This window comes from Egretta garzetta, unplaced genomic scaffold (genome assembly GCF_000687185.1).
Source record: "Egretta garzetta isolate BGI_Z169 unplaced genomic scaffold, ASM68718v1 scaffold111, whole genome shotgun sequence".
In the NCBI taxonomy this organism is placed as follows: Eukaryota; Metazoa; Chordata; class Aves; order Pelecaniformes; family Ardeidae; genus Egretta; species Egretta garzetta.
The window spans coordinates 41153-63139 of record NW_009258672.1 but is presented as its reverse complement, the minus strand read 5'-3'; the positions used below and the strand labels follow the sequence as shown (position 1 = coordinate 63139).

Genomic DNA, 21987 nt, shown 5'->3' with positions numbered 1-21987 from the left:
TACTGGGAGAGACAAATGAAGTTAGTGGAGCTGAGGTGTTGAAACCACGTTTGTTGATGTTAAGGCTCAAGCTACACATCAGATGAGGTAAGTTTTCTGAGTGCATAAATACTGTGTAAAGGTAGTATGCCAAACTTATGTATGAGAAATATTCGTTTGCAAATGCCTTTGGCTTACCTCTTCACCTACTGCTCAGCTCTGATAATATGTTGGGGTAAAGCATTGCAAGAAGTTTAACAAAATGCTGTCTTTCTATAGCAAAGTCAAACTAGACCAAGAAGCAAGTCTGGAGGAGTCTGTTGTGAGACTTAGATGTTTAAAACGTAAAAGATACTGTTTGTGGGTTGTTCAGAACAGTATGATGAGTATTTCACGTGTCTGTCTCTAGATAAGCCAATGTTGCTTCTGTATTAAAGAACACTGAATTTGTGTGAAGTGGAAAAACCTATCATAATCTTATAGGGTAAAGCAGCAATTATGAAAACGAAAAAAGTAGCTTTTTTTCTTGGCTAAACTTTGGTGTGATTATTGAACAGCAATGTGACTTACAGAATGCCAGCTGCTGTGACTTGTGGAGGCCTATAAGTGGTTTTTCTTCCAAAGTTACTGGAGAGTGACAGGACTTGTGGTGAGCTGTTGTGCACCATTCCAGAAGATCTGCATTAAAAACTTGTTGTTAACCATAATGGGACATCACATCATAAATAGCTGTAATTAGATGCCAGGTATAGGAGAACCACTTTTAAAGTAGATATTTTTATCAAAAATACAGAAAGAAATAATTTGTAAGTGTCCAAGTCAATGGGAGAGTCTTTAACTTGGCATGTGATTACTGTGAAAGGTATAGTAACCTGGCAGTTCTTTACTGCTTTTATCCTCTTTCTGACTTTGTTTTTGAAGGGACAGTACTTAAATAGTTTCTTCTTCAGAGTGGTCCTGGCTGTCAAAATTTGTCATGTTTGGCATCTTAAACTTATTATTGTCTTGTGGAATGTTCTTGTAGGAATCTCCCTACCTGATTGAAAAACATTCCTTGAACAGCCAGCTGAAAAGGGTCCCTCCAGTGCTCCCAGCAGCAGTGAGGGGCTTCTAAAAGTTTTGCCAAAACCTAACAAGGAAAAACCTCTCTGTAAGAACCACCCACCACAGGGACCTATTTGCCAAAACCTAACAAGGAAAAACCTCTCTGTTAGGTCCCTGTGGTGGGTGGTTCTTAAACTTCACCAGTGTGTTGTGATGCAGGAGTGAGCCTTTGGATGTTGATGAATCCACAAGAAGGAACCCTGTATTTGTGCAGTAAACAAGCCAGGAAAAGTTTGCTTGCAGTGCCCGGTTTCCCAAGTGTCTCCTCAGTAGTGTCAGATGATTGTCAAATACTTAGGCAAATAAAATCAAGCTGGATTCTGGAAGGTGATCGTTTGTGTTCATTTGTTCATTTCAGGTAGTTTCAGATTCAGACATGCTGCAAGTGTGTTAACCTTGACTTCGCTGGCTCTGCTGTAGTCAGCCACTGTTAGAGTGAAAATTACAGATTTTCAGAGACCTCTGTGGACGGTGCATCCTGGCTCCTACAGGTATCTCTTCAGGACCACAGCATAATGCAGAGGCCGTGTATACCCTCTGTCCTCCTGAACTCTGGTGTTCCTTGCCTAACAAATGGGTAGAGATTCTGGGTGGCAGAATTCTGGAGACTAGTAAACAAATTCAGTACTACATGTAGTAAAAGTTTAATAATAAAGCTGAGCTGCTTCACTTAAGTGATCTGCTTTAAGCCTTCTTCGAGTCAGTCTGCATGACTTAATCAATATGCAAGTATGTGTGGCTGTATGTGTAACAGTCCCCTAGACAGACTTGTGTCCTCAGCTGGTCAGTAGGTTTTATCCTTCCTGAGTGTTCTTAAAATGCAAAATGCCTTCAGTAAGGCTCTGATCTTCTCCCAGAAGTCAAGAATAATTAATTGAGAAGTTCGTCTGTGGACTGACAGGGGAAAGAAGTGGCCCCTGGTTATAAAACTTACTAATAAGTACTTTCATGTTTACAATTAATCTTAAGTGAGTCTTCAAGTGTGAATGAGCTCTAAATTGGTAGCAAATGCTTTCTTCTGGTTCTTTAAATATGTATGTTGCAGTGACGAGTCTTCATTTGTGCTTGAGGAGACTTGCTAGTCTACCTAACTTCATATGTGCAATGTGCTTGCTTTATTCAAGCAAGAAAATTATTTGTTTAGGTAACACTTTTATTGCCTTAGTGATTAGCTTTATGTTAAAGCATGAGAACACAGTTTTATTTTGATGCTTCACTTTGCAATTTGGCTCACCTGAGGGGTTGCTATCCTAATAAGGGTAGGAAGGTAAAACAGAAAAGTGTTTTGTGCAAGTAGTACAATCTGTTTCTTTATTCTGCCCCTTTACTCTGGTCTTCCTCTGCTGCACCCTCCACCTAGGTTGCATGCCTCTACTGTATTCCAAAAGCACTGAACAGCATGGTGATTAACACCAAACCATAAAATAGATGTAGAATGACCAATGCTGCCAGGAATGTGGCATTCACTTAATGACAAAAAAGTAGTTGTATGTTTGCATCTCTCTTACAGTGATGGTGCTTAGCTTCTGCTGCAGGTTTGATGTGCAGCAGAGGTTGTATTGGAATAAGAAAAGCTTCTTAATAAAAGGATTGCTGTCTTTAAGACAACATTTGTACAAGAAATCCTATATGAGGAATAAAACTGCCCAGCCTTGTTAGCATTGTTTACTTCCTCATTTAAATGTGTTTGACTGAAAATTCATGGGAGACAGGTAAAGAGTGGGAATGCTGTGATATAATCTAGTAAACCTCATGTTCTGCTCTCACTGATTTAATTAAACTCCATGTTGTGGTGTTCTGTGATTGAATGTTCTGAAATAATCAATTCTTGTAACTGCATTATCTGTCCTTGTAGCAGAAGTTCACTATTTAACCTTTTCAGAAAGAAGCTTTTGCCTTGAAGACTAGATGGAAATGGAATATAGGCTTATAGATGCTGCCAATGTGTTGTAGTTTAACTCCAGCTGGCAACTAAGCCCCACACAGCTGCTTGCTTACTCCCCCCCAGTGGGATGGGGAGAGAATCAGAAGAGTAAAAGTGAGGAAACTCAGTGTGGTGAGATAAAGACAGTTTAGCAGGTAAAGTAAAAGCCATGTACAAGCAAAGCAAACCAAGAAATTCATTCCCTGCTTCCCACAGACAGGTGCTCGGCCATCTCCAGGAAAGCAGGGCTCCATCATGTGTAATGGTGACTTGGGAAGACAAATGCCATCATTCCAAACATCCCCCCTTCCTTCTTCCCCAGCTTTATATGCTGAGCATGACGTCGTATGGTGTGGGATGTCCCTTTGGTCAGTTGGGGTCAGCTGTCCTGGCTGTGCCCCCTCCCAACTCCTTGTGTACCCCCAGCCTGCTTGCTGGTGGGGTGGGGTGAGGAACAGAGAAGGCCTTGACCCTGTATAAGCATTGCTCAGCAGTAACAAAAACATCTGTTATCAACACTGGTTTTGGCATAAATCCAAAACACAGCCCCATACTAGCTATTACGGAGAAAATTAACTCTATATCAGCCAAAAATAGCCAACAAAGAAAGTATTCTGCCACATCACTTCTACTTGAATGTGGAGCCAAACCTGCTGTGTTCCATGTGTTGAATTTCAAATTACAAGATACCTTACAAAATTGACCTTATTGTTAAGATCATGGCTGTTGTGTTTAACACTGTTTCAGAGTAGTCTTACTCTGTTTATGTGCTTACTGGTGGTACTTTGAGATGTGACAGTACTGTTAATTCTGCAATTTGATAATAGATGTTTTTAATATTGTAATTCAGTAACTAAAATTTTATGTCCCCTTGTAGCACAAACAGTAAGGCTTAAACTTCACTGATGCTGGAATGTGTTTTTGAGGCTCAGGTTACAGAAAATTTCAGGAACTTCAGATTCACAACAACATGGGATATTCAGCACACAAGATCACTTGCTGATTTTATATGTACAGTAAATTAAATTATTGGTTGTCCTAATACAGGAAACGGAATAGAGCAAGAGTTAAGGAGTAACTTCTTTAATATATTTTTTCCATTGTGGAAGTAAATGGAGCTGATAGACCTGTAGTTGCTGAAAACTTGAGGTTTTACGTAGAGTTTGCCCTTAAAGGTAGATTAGGGAATCTTACCCTGCTTTTGTGAAAGAATTGAAAAAGAAAAATCTCTCTTGGAGCACAGAGGAAGTGAGAAAAGGTCATTTTATGTTACTGACTTTAAAATAACAGAAGGCAAGCAGACTGCATCTCTGGGAATGATGATTTTGGTTTTTATATACACATGTACCTTGCAGTGCTTGCTGAAGTTGAAGCACAACCATTCTTGTTTGCTGTCCATACAGTTGCTTTGGGCTGAATTCTTGCTTAGCATTTTAAGTAATGACTTGCTGGTTGTGTACCCTGAGCTTAAAATCTTTATTGTTGTGTAGGAAGGGCTAGGGAAAAGTGGCTGTGTAGCTATGTTGTCTTTACGTTAACGTTGGAGATTTGGACAAAATTTAAGGTATTTATTATTCCTTAAAGGTGATATATGACTGAGGTATCTTAGAAAATGTTTGTGTGCTAGTGCCACTGAAGGCCCATATATCTTTTGTGTTGCTGTGGTCACTGTTACTACTAAAGTTATAGTAGTGTTTTTGAAAGTACAAGTAGTTCAGCTTTTTAAAGGTGGCCTTAGGAAAGTTGAAATAGGTTTTCTTTTTTCCCCTTGCATTCCTTTGCCTGAAGCTGTGCTTCCACAGACCTCATTCTGGTGAGTGGCAGAGGGAAGACAAGTCAACTTTGGGAAACTCCTGCATGGGGGGAAGATGAGCGAAGAAGGTAGGTGTAGATTGTGGAAGGTGTGTAGTACTCTTTACCCAGGACTAGGTTCCTTGTAGATGTATGACCCTGCAATGATTCTCTCAGTGCATCTGAGTGAAGAATCTGGGACCGAAAGAAAATCGGTATCATTCCTGTCCTCAAAAGAGCAAGAAGGAAGATCCAGGGAACTACAGGCCAGTAAACTTTATCTTGATACCTGGGAAAGTGATCTTGGAAACTATTTCCAAACCTGTTGAGGACTAGGAAGTGTTTGGGTGTAGCTGACAAGGATTTAGAAAGAAGAGATCATGCCTGACCCACCTGATGGTCGAAAGACTGGATTGATAGAGGAGGGAAGAGTGGTGGTTGTTTATCTAGACTTTAGTAGGACTTTCCACGCTGTTTCCAGTAGCATCTTCATGGACAGAGTGGTGAAGTAGAGGGTGGAGAAACCCACAATGAATTGGTTTGAAAACTGAACTGATGGGCCCAAAAGGTTGTGTCTAGCAACAGAAAGTCCACCTGGAGGCCAGTCAGTGGTAGCATACTCAAGGAGGGGTAATAGTGGGGCCAATGCACTTTAATGTTTTCATTAATGACCTGGGCATTGGGACAGAGTGCATCCTCAGCAAGCTTCCAGATGGACCAAAGCTGGGAGGAGGAGTGATTGATGCACTGTAGGCCTACAGGAACCCAATGAAATTCAACCAAAGGGGATGCCAAGTCTTGCACCTGGGAGGAATGACCCCATGCACAAGTACAGTCTAGGGACAGCTTTGCTTTCAGCTTAGTGATCCTTCCCCTCAAGTCAGCCCTGGTGAGGTATATCGGGAGTGCTGGGTACAGTGCTAGGCTCCCCAGTGCAAGAGAGAGTTGGTCATACTGGAGTAGGTCCAGCATAGGACCATGAACATGATTAAAGGACTGGAGAATCTCTCATACAAGGAGAGGCTAGATGAGCTGGGACTGCTGAGCCTAGGGTGGAGAAGGGGGATCTTGCTCACATAGAATCATGTAGATTGAAAAAGACCTTTAAGATCATCTAGTCCAACTGTTAACGCTGCCAAGTCCACTGCTAAACCATGTCCATTAGTGCCATGTCAAATAATATATATAATATAATACCTGATGTGGGGAGTAGAGAAGATGGAGCTGGATTTTCCTCAGTGTTGCCCCATGTGACAGGACAAGAGGCAGTGAGAGCAAGCTGAAAGACATGAAACTTCATAGAGTGTAAGAAAACACTTTTCATTGTGCTGGTGGTTGAACCCTGGAACAGGTTACCCACACAGAGACAGTGGAGTCTCAATCTGTGGAGACAGCAAAAACCTGACTGCTTGTGGCTCTAAGCAGCCTGCTCTCGAGCCCCCTCTGAGCAGGAGGCTGGATGAGACAATCTCTAGAGGTCCTTTCAACCTCCACTGTTCTGCAGTAGCTACCTGACCTGGCTGTGCCAGGGGGATGTACACAGAATTGAATTTACATAGAAAAATCAGACCTCAGGTGAATTACAGGCTTGCTCAGGGGATATGGTCACATCATTGGCTTAAGCACTTTTTACCCTTCCTTCCCACTCCTTTTTATGTCAGCACTAGCTCTTAAAATACATGTTGTAAGTTGGTTTTGGATGCTTCCCACATCACCCTCTTATCCCCTCAAGTTGAGTCTGGTGCATGAGCATAAAGGAGGAGGTAGGAATGAGAGAGGGTAGGAGTGCTCTGTGTGACGGCAGTGCAGTTTTAGCTTGGCATCGGTCAACACAGGAAAACAGAGTTCAGTCCCTAGTCAGCTGGATGCCTTGGGGAAGAGATGGCTGGTAGCTGTGGAGCATGCATGGGGAGGGAAGAGGCAGGTTGCATTAATTTGTGCAGAACATTGAAAGAGAGGAGAGGTGATAATTGCAAGAAGAATGTATAGTATTTAGCTGGGTATAAAAGGAAAAAAACTATTGTGCTTTCAGAAATGCTACAAATACTGCATTAAAGACTTTTGGTGTCTGACAAACAGATTTGTTTCTCTGATGTGGGTGTGTTTTGTGTGTATTCCTCTTGGCAGCCTGGACTGATGTAAAGGTGGCAGTAGTGCAGCAGAAGAATGGGGGTTGAATTCTCTCATTGGTAGCTGGATATCTCTAATACTGTGAGAGCTCTTTCTCATTCATGGTTGTTTGACCCTTGATTTCCAAAAGGACACTTACATGGACCAGGTGACTTACATTGGCTGGTGATTCCATGGATGTGCCAGTAAGTTCATGCACTTGCTGTTGTGGCACAGTATAGCTTGATTCGCCTGTATTCACTATATAGCTAGAAGCCCTCAGAGTGGGAGGCGGGGGGGGGATGTTCTGTGGAAACTCTTTAGGAAAAAGCAGCCTTCTACTCCTAACCTTCTGTAATACAGAATAACAAAATGGAGTAAGTACACAGGGAAACTTGATGATCGGTTTTCTCATGGGTGGGTGAACTGCAGATGACTATTGCTACCCAGTGCCCCTTTCTTAAGCCCCATGGCATGCATGATTTGCAGACATCTGTGTGTAAGTCAACATGATGAGGTTGACTCTCACAGGTGCAAATTGATAGGAAGAAATCATTTTAGTGTAGATTTCTGCTTCCTGCTGGTTTTTGCTTTCACAGAACTGGCAAGGACAAAACAACGGATTCTTCCTGTGTGGGATGTTAGACAGGAGACTTCCAAACTTAATATCTGGGAGGTGTGTATTATTGAAGCCAGTTGTTTTTCATTTGCATCTGTTAACATGTTGAGCAAAAGCCACCTTCTTTGTCCTGAGGAGTAATGAAAGCAGGGGGTTTGGGGTGTGCTTGGAGTGGGTGCTTTTGTTCTTGTGAGACGTGGGTTTATTTACCTAGTCACTGTTGAAGGTAAATGACCAGTTTAGGCAACTGTTGTCATTCTGAACTCTTAGTTGAGCCTGTGACACTTCTGTAGAAACTTCTCTGGGTAGTGTTTCGAACACTGGCATGCTCCGCACACTCATTTTCCATGTGGGCAGATGCTTTTAACCAGGACACAATTCTTCCTAAGTTTTCAAGTTGTAAGAAAGATTGCCATGCAGGAGTTGATGATGACTAAATGGTAACCTATTATCTGCAAATTATGATGTATTTCTCTATACTCTCATGTATGGGAGAGAGGGGGAGCTAGCAGGATGAAGCTGTTGGCTTTCCATAAACTGTGGTGACTTTTGTATTTTTTTATTACTTCTCCGTTAGTTTCGTGCCTAAAGGAAATCTAGGACATGTGAGATGCAAGCACTGGAGCCTGAAGTTTCTCCTCGGCTCTGGATTTTAAAATTTATGAACGCTTTGCTCACTAAGCATTTCTGCAACACACCCCTTATTCTGGATTTTTTCATGATTGAGATATGATATTGGCATTGGAAAAATGCCTCAGATTAGTCTATGAATCAGAGGGACCCCTGTACACCTACCAACCTGGCTATTGTCTTTCCAGTAAGCAGTGGTGGAGGGAGGCACTGAGTGGCCTGACTTGACTCTGGTGGGCTTGGTGCCAGAGCAGTCAGGTGTGCTGCTGCAGCAGGTTGAAGGCCCAGCCTTCTGATGCTCTCCTCTTTAACTGCCCTGGGACCTCACCTAGCTAGAAATTAATCTCTTCTCGGATGTGTTCCCTTCATCACTTGTGCCTGACACCCTCCCACTTTGTCTCTGCGTATTTCCTTTTCCTGTGGGATTTTTTTAAGAATTAGAGTTGGTGGGTAGAGTGTGAGAATTTCAGACTTCCACAACACAATGACTTTTAATATATTGAAATTATTAATTTAAACAGCTCTGAACTGAAACAATATTTTAGACATTCAGGTTGCTGTTTACTATTAGTGTATTCTGCATTTTGGCCCCTAATGTACACTAACTCTTTAATGTGTTCTTAATGAAGCAGTTCACTTAATTTGATTATTTTTTTTTTCATCTTTCTCTACTGGAAGATTAGCTGCCAAGGGAAAAATACATCAGATATGCAGAAGCATATGTAAGTGCTTTGATGTGTCCTATTGTTTTGGTAATGTTACATTCTCACTTGCTAGAGGAAATGATTCAAAATCAGGGTAAGAAAAACTTGGAGTCAGAAATGGGGTGAATATTTCCAAATGAGAGATAATCTGTTCCCATAGCTTATCAAGATTTTTGTCAGTCCTTTGGTATGAGGAGGTCTTAAACCCGCATATTTTTAAAGACAGTCTGGCTCAATAGCAGATTACTGAGCTCAGTGTTGGAGTATCTGGGTGAAGCTAGTCAGTGTTACATGAGGCCAGACTGGATGCTTACAGTAACTCTGGACTTCGAGCTGTGCTCATGTTCACAGATCACTGCCAAATAATGGCTGCTTCGCTGCTGAAATTTCAGGGGAATGTCTGCAACTGCTGCAAGTCAACTCTTCAAGTGTGTTGGGATTCTAATGCCCCATCAAGCCAGATAGTTGCAAGTCAACTCTTCAAGTGTGTTGGGATTCTAAAACTATCTGGCTTGATGGGGCATTAACTCTCTTGAAAAATATGTGTATCAAATCTCGCACACAGCGTTTTTGTTTCTGTTCTCTAGAGTTGAAACTCTGGGCTTTTCATTCCTTCTGGCAAATAATTATGAAACACAATGGTATTTCATGCTTGATAACCAGAGTTTGTTTCCTTTGTCCCTGAATAGCAAAAAAACCCCAAACCACCCCACCAAAAAACCTACTTGAATTAACATTCTGATGTAGATTCAAGGATGTTCATACTGTTCTAATCATCATTGCCTTTTTTGCTTACCACTGCTTGATAATAGTGTATCTGAGCTTGGAGTGAGGTGGTGGCAGCTGGATTTGAGTGAAAGATCCTGAGATTGCTGAAACTTCCTGACGCCTTCAAGCAACCACTGATGCCTCAAACATTTTAATGAGGAGTCTCCAACTTGGAGAATTAATTAGCCCTCCAAGGCAAATCTTGTGTGGTATAACCAAAAGGAGACCTGATGAAAGAGCATGTTGTTGTTTTAATTTCCTAAAGTTAATCACATAATAGGAAGAACTCAGTCAGGCTTGTGCCTGGCTGCTTAGCAAAGAAATCTGCTGTTGAATGATGAGCAGGTTGTGAGGGATTAGTATGTTCATGGAGCAGAAAAATATAACTGATGATTTGTCCTGCAGTCTCTGCCAGGACACGCCTAGCAGGAATCCTTGACACTGTTGAGAGCAGATAGGCTAAATGTAGTATGAGCAGTTCTTCCAGAGTCTGTTCTCCATCTTACTACTTCAATATCCTGCATGAGCTGCAGAAGTGAAGTTGGTCTGTGGGTTAGTTGCATCCTAGTTCAGTTGGGCTTCATATTAACTTGCTGGCTTGTAAGGGTATAGTATACATCATTATACAGAGTTCTTGTCCAATGTGGTGGTGGCATAAGAAGTAAGTAAAGGAAGGAAATGAGCATGGGTTTTGTAAACGATGAGGGGAGAGGTAAAGGAGTGGGGTAAGGAAGCAAATACCAAGTAAGAAGAAGGGACCACATGTCTGAACTGACAAAAACACTTTGAATGTACTGGCTTTGGAGCAGCTGCTCCTATCTTCACAAAAGGAGTGCTGCTGCATGCCAGAAGCTGCAAGTTTAAACTGAGCAGTACAAAGTTCCCTTCCCAGTGCAAAGCTCCAGAGACTGGAACCAGTTCCAGAGACTGGAACCAGTTTAAGTGGCTCCAATTATGGCCCCACTTATTTTATGCTTTTAATGGCCCCAAAACATCATGTTGGCTTGATTGTTGACCCACTTATTACTACTGTAACCATGGTTACTGGGCAGATAAACTGTGTATTCTGAACCTTAATTGTCTGCACCCTGGTGGTACCTGACTGATGCTGGATACGAAGTATAAAAACTTACTGGTACAAATGATGCAGACTTTGACAGGAGGGTAGGGAAGGCAAAAAGCTTCATGGTACTAGTGGACTGTCTGGGGGGCGTTTCATCAATGAGGGCAGAAATCGTCAATGATGATACCACTGAGAAGGGGCCAGCAATTAAATCATTCACTGTTGTCCAACAGAATATATTTTTTGTTGGTTCTATTTCCCCACAACTTGCAATATGGGGAATTAATGAGTGAGGTATAGAAAGTGAAAAGTAAATATTTATCTCGGAACATGCATTTAAGATCAGATAGTATGAGCAGTAAGAACCAGGATCCTTCCACTCTTATTTAATATCCTTGACAAAATATTGGGGAATTGGCTTGCTCTTGACTTTGTGTTGAGGATAATTAAAATAAATGCTTTCTGTTGTTTCAGTGTGTCTGGTTAAAACATACAGGGACAAACATAGGTTTCAAGTAATTAGGTTTTCAGCTTAGTCTACTGTGGAGTTGTGTAGAGATGATAGATGAGCTGAACTTTGTGATGTACTTGGTATAGATTTTTTTTTTGTTCGTTTGAAGCTTGTACAAATTGGTAGCATCCTGGAAACTGTTGCTGATTATGTCTGCAAGCTACACTTGCTGGTTTCAAAGGTGTATGCATTTGGGGGCAGGGAGTAGAACAAAATTTTCTTGGGAATAACTTATTAATAAGGTGGGGCAGGGGGGACAATGTGTCAGTACTGAAGCATTTAGTTATAAACCGTGCCTCCATAATGTGGAGGCAGTCATAAAGGGCAAAGGAGCCCAAGAAGGCTGGATGATCTTGAAGATGAAAATCCTGGAGGTGTAAGAGCAGGCCATCCCCATGTGCTAGAAGATGAGCTGGTAGAGAAGAAAATTGGCCTGGCTGAACAGAGAGCTTTGCCTGGATCTCAGAAAAAAGAGGAAAGTCTATGAGCTTTGGAAGAAGGGGCGGGCATCTCAGGAAGGCTATAAGGATGTTGTGAAGTCATGCAGAGAGCAAACTAGAAAGGGTAAAGCCCAACTAGAACTTAAATAGGCTAATTCTGTGAAAGATAATAAACTTTTCTATAATTATATTAACAACAAAAGGAGAGCTAAGGAGAATCTCCATCCTTTTTACTGGATGCAGGGCGAAACATAGTGAGAAAGGATGAGGATAAGGCTGAGGTGCTTAATGCCTTCTCCGCATTTAATAGTAAGTCTTTAATAGTAAGGTCAGCTGTTCTCTGGGTACCCAACCCCCTGAGCCAGAAGACAGGGACAGGGAGCAGAATGAAGTCCCCATAATCCAAAAGGAAATAGTTAGTGACCTGCTTAGCCAATTAGACATACACAAGTCTATGGAGCTGGACAGAGTCCACCCACGGTTACTGAGGGAGCTGGTGGAGGTGCTCACTAAGCCTCTTTCCATCACGTATCAGCAGTCCTGGATGACTGGGGAAGTTCCACTTGACTGTGGCACCCATCTCAAGAACGGCTGGAAGAAGGATCCAGGAAACTACAGGCTTGTTAGTCTGACCTGGGGGAGGTCATGGATCAGATCATTTTGAGTGCTATTGTACAGCATGTCCTGGATAACCAGAAAAAGGCCCAGTCAACATGGGTTTATGAGAGGCAGATCTTGCTTGACTAACCTGATCTCCTTCTATGACAAGGTGACCCGCTTAGTGGATGAGGGAAAGGCTGTGGATGTGGTGTACCTGGACTTCAGTGAAGCTTTTGGCACCATTTCCCACAGCATTCTGCTTGAGAAACTGGATGCCTGTGGCCTGGCCAGGCACGCTCTGTGCTGGGTAAAAAAACTGTCTGGATGGCTGAGACCAGAGAGTTGTGGTCAGCGGAATTAAATCCAGTTGGTGGCCAGTTAAAAGTGGTGTCCCCCAGGCCTCAGTTCTGGGGCCAGTTGTGTTTTATATCTTTATCAATGACCTGGACAAGGGGACTGAGTGCACCCTCAGTAAGCTTGGAGATGACACCAAACTGGGTAGGAGTGTCGATCTGCTCGAGGGAAAGACAGGCTGGATCAATGGGCCGGGGCCAAGTGTATGAGGTTCAACAAGGCCGAGTGCCAGGTCCTGCACTTGGGTCACAACAACCCCATGCAACGCTACAGGCTTGGAGAAGAGTGGCTGGAAAGCTGCCCGGCAGAAAAGGACCTCTGGGGGTGGTTGGTTGACAGCTGGCTGAAAATGAGCCAGCAGCGTGCCCAGATGGCCAAGAAGGCCAACAGCAATCCTGGCTTGTATCAGGAATAGTGTGGCCAGCAGGAGTAGGGAAGTAATCATCCCCCTGTACTCATCACTGGTGAGGTTGCACCTTGAATACTGTGTTCAGTTTTGGGCCCCTCATTCCAAGAAGGACATTGAGGTGCTGGAGCATGTCCAGAGAAGAGCAATGAAGCTGGTGAGGGTCTGGAGCACAAGTCTGATGAGGAGCAGCTGAGGGAACTGGGGTTGTTTAGTCTGCAGAAGAGGAGGCTGAGGGGAGACCTGATCGCCCACTACAACTGCCTGAAAGGAGGCTGTAGAGAGGTGGGTGTTTTATCTCTTTTCCCAAGTAACATGCGATAGGATGAGGGGAAATGGCCTCAAGTTGCACCAGGGGAGGTTTAGGTTGGATATTAGGAAAACTTTCTTTACTGAAAGGGTTATCAGACACTGGAACAGGCTGCCCAGGGAAGTGGTTGAGTCCCCATCCCTGGAGGTATTTAAAAGACAGGTAGATGAGGTGCTTAGGGACATGGTGTAGTAGTGGACAGGTATAGTTGAATGTGATGATCTTAAGGGTCTTTTTCAACCAAATGATTCTATGAATGTGTCAATGCCAGGTGATTTCTCTGGAGCAACTCTAAACTCTGGTTACATTATTGGCCTATTGCATGGCTGTAGTGGCTTAGTTATGTGTTTGTGAAGCAAAAATGACAATATCTGCCTCACTGGGACAGCCTGTAGATTAATATTTTGTCAGGTCTCCTCACTGACACTTACTGGTATGATAGTCTTTCCAGTTTTGTTACTATTCTGATAAGTGCAGCTTTAGCAGCATCATGCACTAACTTGCCTCGTGAATTCCAAAATCAACTGACAAAACCTGCAAGTTGTTTTTGAGACGCTTGTTTAAATGGAGCGTCTAAAAATAGCTGTAATGAAGACTAAAAAAACCACTGTAATGAAGACTAAAAAACCCACAAAACTAGAAGTGTACAGCAAACCTGAAGGTTCTGAAATCAGCACGCTCTGCTTGAAGAAATACTTCTATGGACACATCATCAGCTTGCTTTTGAAGATAATTACCAGAGTAACTTTATTTCCAAGTGAGTTTTTGTGTGTGCTCCTGGGTGAGAGGTCTTTTTCTATAGCATCATGAAGGTTTCAGCTGTGGGCCTGCTCTGCTCTGGATGTTATAAAAGGATGTTTCTTTAGGGCAGAGTGGGTAGGATAGTTTGCCCTGTCTAGTTTTCAATGCCTTTGAAAAAATACTGAGCTGTAGGACAGGGAAACCTCTAAATTTCTACTTGGTGCTGTGGCTTTTTTCTGGGATTGTTGTCTGCGTGTTTAAGTGATTTAAAAAGTAGTTACATGAGTAAGGACTTGCCTGGATTGTGATACAGTAGATGGCCAATAGTAGCCATAATAAAAGTACTTTTATTACACCCATTGTAGATAAACACTTTTGCTTGGAGTAAAAACGGATTTAAAAGAAAATTGTTTGGATACCTGTGCACTGAGGAATATCTCTGGGGGTGGAGGGGGGAGAGGAGAAGGTACATCACAGCTGTCATTCAGATGGAACTCAAAGAAAAAGTACTCCAGGATGCCAGCAAAAACTGTTTAGCCTTTAAAAAAAAAAAGCAAAACTGAATTGAGTGGAAAATCCTTACTGATTATTTTTTTTTCTCTTAATCTTCTAGCTGATTGCAATGCTGTTCTTAAAGCTCTACAGCCCATTTTTCAGGAGCAGGGAATGACAGAAACAGTTCATAACTGGGAAGACCACGGTTATTTAGCAACCTATATAAAAAAAAATGGCAGGTGAGTGGATTTTGGTTTTTCTACCTATAGATGATGTCCCCTCTGACCTCCCTTACAGATATTTATTTCTCCCTGCATTGGATCTCCTGGTGTGCCAGCAGGGCAACGTCTTCTTTTACCAGACTTGTGTATGAAGGGACTAAAATAAAGCAGAATACTGTTGATAATCTTGTCTATGTCATCTTGCAGTTTGGCTATTGGAACAGTTGAATCAGTCAGTTTGGGCTGTATTGATGAGTAACACTGTATGGTATCTTGATCTTGGGGCCAGTCCTTCCAGATGCAGTTAAATGTATTTGTAATTCTTCTGGCAATTGGATATGTCTAAATATGTTCAAGTCTTACCTTAGCATGTGAATATTGACAACTTTCTGTCCTTGTCTTGTTGTATGTGCTTTTAAACACTTAATACGCTTCAAATTCTCAAGCAGCTACTGAAGTAACTAACAGCATGACAAAGGTGCTTGGTGTCATTGGTGACACTGACATAAGGATAAACTGGTAAGCAAAACCACATTCACTTTATCTTCTGAAGGTGCTTTACAGTGTCAGTTAGCTAATTACAGTATACATTTATCTGGCCTATTTATTAGTAACTACCATCATTTTATTGCACTTCATTTGTTTCCAGTTATACAATTATCTGTTCTTGACATCCATTGTGGCAGTTACTGCTTTTTTTTCTTTTTGAAATGTCTGCCTACTTTGGTGTTCTTCAGGGTTGGAGTTAAGCTAAATACACTTGAATATGTTGTCTGTCTTCTCTTCCTGGATGTCCTGTTAAGTAGCTCATTTGGCCACACTCCTAACATATGAGAATTGCCTAAGGATTTTTAAGTTCTCTCTGTAATGAGAGAGAACAGATACCTGTAGAACAAAAATCAGATTGTAGGTAAGTGTGTTGCTTGCTGAAATTTGTCTTCATATGTTTACTGTGTGTGAATATATTTGTATGTATTGGGGCCTGATTTAAGATAACAAGTAAGCTGGCATCTTATATCTTTCCCAATCATGCTCCATGAAGTTCTTGGTATATTTCAGGTAGCTTTTCAAATGTGACAGTGTCTTTTTCTGATAAAATTTACTTGGTTTTATACTTGATGTGCCTAGAAAAACTGGTTACTTGTCTCTTTGGTTTTGTACAGTCTTTTTTGTTCTGTCTTTAGTTACATGTGCTTTTATATTCTTCCTGAATAACTTGATCAAGATTCCAGTTCTGAATAACCTTTTGTTTCTGAGGCCAGTGAAAAGATAGCCACGTTGGTAACATACTACCCTGGTGCTTTCCTTCTTCTGTATTGGGTTAAGTTTTTATTTAGTTCTCCTAAAAAGGTAACATCAAGGATACCTAAACTCTGAACAATTAAAAGGTAAAATATCTAAAAGTAAAAAGGACTTAATCAAAGAAAGTCAACCTTCAATTCTTTTACATGGCCTCATCTTGCTTTCCTGTGTTTCCTTGAGTTTGAAGGTGACACGAGATGTTAATTCTTGAACTGGCTTTCCCCTCTGCAATCTCATCTGATCATTCCCCTTGAGAAGACAGCCTCTTCTAAAGGAGCAGTTTCTTAAGTTACCTGCCTTTTGACATGTTCCAGGAACTTTCTAGAAAACAGCCTTGTGTTGCATAACTTCTCCAGGAGATGACTGAACTGGTGTCCAGAAGCATCTCTGAGTAAGGTCCTCATAAAACTTTAAAATTTAAGGTATCTAACCTGATTTCTCTTACTACACTGTCAACTGAAAATACTTGTTGCTGCAAATTCCACTGTCTTCCTCAAGTGCTAGAGTATAACACTAATGAATGTTTGATGGGGGAAAAGAGGATGTAAATGTTGACATCTTTGTGTAGGAGAGGTGGGGAAGAATTTCTGGGAAAGACAAACCTGTGCACTGGTGTACAGTGTGCTTGCGGTATCAGAAAAAAGTTGGTCAAGCTGCCAGCTTTCATGGTAAAGCAGAGCCCCTGTAGGGATATCCTTGTTGCTCAGTGTATAGGCTTTGGAATTCAATGCATTGGAGAACTATAAATAAACAAACTCTACCTCTAGTGAGGTTTTTTGGTGCTTTTCAGAACTGTCCTCAAGTAGGTAGTGGAGGAAGGGAGGAGGAAGTAGGGAGAACAGGACTGTTCCCTGAAAGCCAGTGTGTAGAACATGAGCATTCATACTGACTTCTAAATGGGTTCTTTCCTGTGTGTTTATACTGTTGTTGATCTTGTGCTTTCCACCAGCATGACGCTAAATCATCCAGCTTTTCACTATGCTGCTAAATACAAGCTGAACTTTGCACCAGAGGATGGTTCACAGTATTCCTAGAGCTGTGAGAAGACGAAGATGGGGAGGTGGGCCTAGTGGCCTTCCTGCAGGGAAAGGAGGGAGGGTCTGTTATATTGGCTCTCAGTTCTAGATACCTCTTGCCACTGTGCAGTGCTCCAAGTAAAAGAGCTGGGGAGCAAGGGCAATTGCTCTGACATCTGTACTGCTGCGGACTGCCAGCTTGGTTCCTGGATTTCTTCTCTAGGGCTACACCAACAGTTTGTTAGGTGACAGGGTCTTGGGTTGGTTTGTTCCAAAGTCTTCTCCCAAAAGGCAGTGTTGGTGAGGCTGCGCAGTTTAGGCTGCTTCTGCTCTCACACAGTTGTATCAAGTAATCAAGTAGCCTTAGTTTTCTCACATTACCCTCACGCCATGCTCCAGTGCATGCAGTGCTTGTCAGCTTGATGTAAAATACTTCCCTGGTGACTGTGGCAGAGCCCTTGTGTCACTTAAGATGGTTTGATCTGGCAATTGGTGGGTTGAGAGAGAAACCTTGCTGCCTTGGGGCCACAGGGAGAGCTGGGGCTGAGTAGTGTAAGCATTGATGTGGCCTGCTGGTTCTCAGGGGATGTTCAGCTCCTTGAGCCCTCCAAGCTGAATGCAGCGAGTTGCATTGGATCAATGTCTTGCTTCACATCTGTTTAATAGCATCATATGCTAGACATCTGAGACAAGTGCTGTTCATCTTTTCAATTCACAGTGAGAAATATGATAGAATACTCAGGTTTTAAGGAAAAAGTGTGAACTTAAAAGATGCTCTGAATGCTGAGGCATCCAAGTAAGACAAATGGGCTTTTTACTATTGCAGCACCATTTTTTCCCATCCTGATTTGCATAGGCTGATAGACTTGCTCTGTCACTCTCCATTTGACATGGTTTTTAGCAGTCAGGTGTAGAAGTCTCCCCTTCTCCCTGAAACACGCAGGTGCTGCAACCTTGCTTTCTTTGTTCCCCCATGTGTACTGTGCTTCACTGTCTGGCTTGCTAATCCAACTGTGAATGGGCTCCCCAAGGGAAATGTGCTTAACTGTCAAAAAGTTTTAGTTGAGCTTGGTTTTAATATTGAATGACTGTCAGCTTAATATTAAGTTGTGTACAAGTGCTCTGAGTTCAAAATCACATTTGCTAATAAAGACTCTTAATCCTTATGAAATAAGTTCTCAAAGTTCTAATACAATACAGGCCTGGGAATAGTTGAGCTTCTAAGAGAAGCTATCCAGAAGAGCAGCTTAAACCTAATAAGGAGTTGCAGTTTGTGATGCAGCCTCAAAACTGAAGAATGAAGAACAAGAGTGCATAGAAGAGCTGAATATTGAGGAGATTGTTCACTTTGGCTATTTTTTTTCTGGTGAAGTGTTAAATGTAAATTAATAAAGTGGTTATTGCTCTCGGTATATTCATCGCCATCTGAATTGCAGTGCATGCTGGGTTTGTCTTCCCTGGAAATTATTCACCTTAGCTAGGCAACTTACTGACTGTAGCAGTGTTGGTTGAAGTACTTCTCTGTGCTTTGCCAGCCCCATTAAACACTGAATTGGGGAACAGTAGCATGTGGAGGAGAACTTTCTGTGAGTTTTGAAGCCTCAGCAGTTTTGGTTTCTTGCATCACTTGAAGAAACTTCATATACTTTTTTTAATGCACCTTAAATGACATATTTCTGTTAATGTCACTTGATGTAGTTTCAGTTAACTGAAACAAATAAGGGTCTGAACACTTAAACAATAGACTGGGCAGTTTAAAAAAAAAAAAACCCACAAACAACCTGCACAGAAACAAACATTTAATGAGTGGTAAGAATGAGTTGGTGAACACACAAAGGATTTAACATTAACTAAATAGGCTTTCTTTTAATACCAGCAATTTTATGTCTGTTTTATTTGAGGCCTAAAATACACGATTATTTTTTTTGTTAATTAAAAAACCTGACATAGCTAATTTCTTCCTAGTTAAGGCATGCAGACTCTTCCTTCCCTGTAGAACCAGTGTACTTCTGTAAATGAAGTAGCTTGTAGTAAGAAGCAGAAAAATTGTGATGGAGGGCTAGGTATGTCATGAGCAGTTCCCTCCAAGGATGGCTGGCTGTTACTGGGCACAAAATTTCCCCAGGACAAAAGATGCACGCATTGGTGCTCTATGTGAGTAGGGGTTTTGTGAGTATGCACATGCAAACACGTTTTTAACCAGCCAAAGGTGGTTGAGCCATTGCAAGACAAAGCTGTGCAGCTGATGTAACAACCTAGGTACTAATTCCAGGAGGGGAAAAAAGTTTGATATGAGATAGTAATACGTTGCTAAACAGTGTCTACACTCCAAAGTCACACTCCCCCTCCCCCCAGCCTGCAGGGTGCCCCATCTTATGGATTGTTGGACTGGGGGCACTGCTGTTGACAAAACTTTTGTCCCTGACAAAGGTACTGTGTGAACAGCCCTGTGGAGGGCTGCGGCTGTGAAACGAATTGGAGCTGATTTAGGGATTAAGCCATGCTTTCCTGTTGTCATTACCAAAGCAACAGATCCCTGTTCTCCTTTGTCTGAAGCTAAGCAAGCCAAAGTCAGATGTGGCAACTCTACCTGCTCCATTTACTGTGTGATTTACTCTGACAAAGGACCTAATTGAGGGAAGTTCAGCTGAAAACACTTACCAAAGGCGTTGTCAACACAAGGCTCTGGAACCGGGCAGGAAATGGCTCACTTGAGCCACTCAAGTCCTTCTCTGTAGTGGTGGGGATGGATACACTTCTCTTGGCTTTGCCAGCCCCCTGCCCAAACGCTGGTTGGGGAACAGCAGCACAGGCAGGAGAGGAGCTCTGTCTCTGAGGTTTGGGGCCCCAGCAGTCTTGTTTTCCTGAGCTGTGTGTTTTCAGATCATTTCTAGAATGTTTTCAGGGTCACCTTAAGCAGCATGCTTTTGCTGAAGTGTCACTTTAGTTTAGACTGGACAGTTAAAAAAAAAAAAGAGGAATGTGAAGTCTTTTATCCTCATTTAACATATATGGTACTTTGTACGGAATCATAGGGCCCAGTATATCCTAGCAGATCAAAAAAAAAGTTATTAAAACTATAAAGTAAGGAGAAAATCATTAAAGCTGATCTTTGGAAATTGTTGAGTATCTTCTCAACTAATACTATACCGCAATAGCATTGCTCCTTGTGAGCAAGTACTCTTCTGTTGCATACTGTGTACAGCTACCAGGGTTTTTTCTTGTCCTTCATGCATCTATGCTCCCTCTTTTGTCACGTTCCACCTGAAAGTTCTTTTAAAAACCCACAAAACCTGAAACTGAGTCACAGTAGAAGAATGTCTTTTAAAAGCTTTGACCTTCCCTACGCACACATCCATTTTTGGTTTCTGTTCTCTGAATTCTTGTTTAGAGAAGTGTAATCCTACTGGCATTTGACTTCACCGGTTGTTTTTTGGTTTTTTTGGTTTGTTTGTTTTTTTTTTTTTTTCACAAAACAAGATTTACTCAGCTGAAGTTGGTCGGTATGTCACTGAGATGATGTTGAATATGTTAACACTATGAAGGGAGGGTTGAGTGTATTTTATTTTTTTCTGTGTTAGTCTTTTGCTAACCACTCTATATGCTAGTTAGCGTATTTTAAAGGTGCAGGATGAATATTCCTCAGTTCTTTGTTTCATTTATTCATGGAGTTACCTGGAGTGCAAAAATGGGCTGAAGAATTGGAAGCAGTTGCTAGGAATCAGCAATAGTTTAGAACTGTGGTAACTTTCATTGGTTTAATTTTCTTACTTTGTAAAAGGTAACAGGAATAACAGTATAGTGAAATAGTGTGGTTGCTTACTTCCTTCGGGTCCCTTAAGCACTCTGTAATTAAGATGAAGAGCATTTAAAAAAAAGAGTCTGCTTTATTGAAACAATGTCCTGACTATTTTTTGGGGGGGAGGGGATTTCCTAGTGTAAGCAAGTTTTCATTTCCTCATGAGTAAATTGACAGGTGATGCTTTTATTGGCAAGCTGTTTTTCAAATACTTGAACTATTCTGTCTATTCCGTAGTGACTCAAGAGTTAGTCTGTCAGCAGATAAAAGCTTTGATGGGTGAAGAGGGGTTTGTAGTTACCTGTCTATCCAGTTTTATTCTCTGGGCATGGTGATAGGGGGAAATCCTTTCTCAAATCTGTGGGACTGCAATGCTTCTTACTACCCAGTACAAGTAACTAAGGTAGGATATGCATTTTGGCTTAGAATGTATTGATCTTCCTGCTTCTAACTCTTTTTAAATAATGAGGATCCTCACTGAAAACCATTCTTGGTTTCAAACAGTTGCTTTGTGATTTGTGCAGTTGGGATTTATGTCTTGGCATCTGATGTTCCCCATTCTTCAGCTGGCAAGATGCAGCGCTCAAGACAAAATGCTGCACTCAATAGAATTGTTTCTGTAGTTGAGGCTGGTTTGCATGCAAGCACAAAAAGCTTAAGTATTGAGCTAGAAGAGGTGGCAGGTATGCTGGTGCAGCAACAAGTGGGCCCTTGTTACAGCTGCTTTTCACATGTAGATTTTGTTGCCTAATGGAAAGGAGAGGATCCCTCTTCACTGAGCATTTTTCTCACTGCTTTTATGAAAGTGCATGCAAGCACACACCAAAGGTGTGGCAGGTGTTTAGTTTTGAAAACAGGAATTTTTTCAATAAGATAGGATGCAGAAGGGGAGACTTTTGAAGAAACTTTGTATTTCAGTTTTTTCCCCCCTGACGTGGATTGTAATGTAATCTTTGCTATAATTTCATGGGTAGAAAATGGAAACTGTATTATCATGGTTCTTAAAAACCCTCCTCCAAATCCTAAAAGAGCTGCTGCTGCTGCTGCAAACCTGCATTTATATGAGTTCTGCCAAGCAGACAAGTGTAGAGTAACAAAGGC

At 41.8% G+C, this 21987-nt stretch overlaps 1 protein-coding gene across 3 annotated transcripts in view; it reads left to right on the top strand.

Annotated features, from left to right (window-relative positions):
* The first annotated feature begins 3562 nt into the window (after positions 1-3562).
* SMS (spermine synthase) overlaps positions 3563-21987 on the top strand; it is a 45750-nt gene continuing 27325 nt past the window's right edge. Inside the window, exons 1-2 of one of the 3 annotated variants that reach the window (XM_035888559.1) lie at positions 3563-4888; positions 14667-14787. In XM_035888559.1, the coding sequence (XP_035744452.1) occupies positions 4876-4888; positions 14667-14787 (134 nt within the window). In that variant the 5' untranslated portion in view covers positions 3563-4875. Of the gene's footprint in view, positions 4889-13517; positions 14070-14666; positions 14788-16265; positions 16463-21987 lie in introns of those variants that run through there. The other 2 variants (XM_009648792.2, XM_035888560.1) reach the window with 2 other exon arrangements.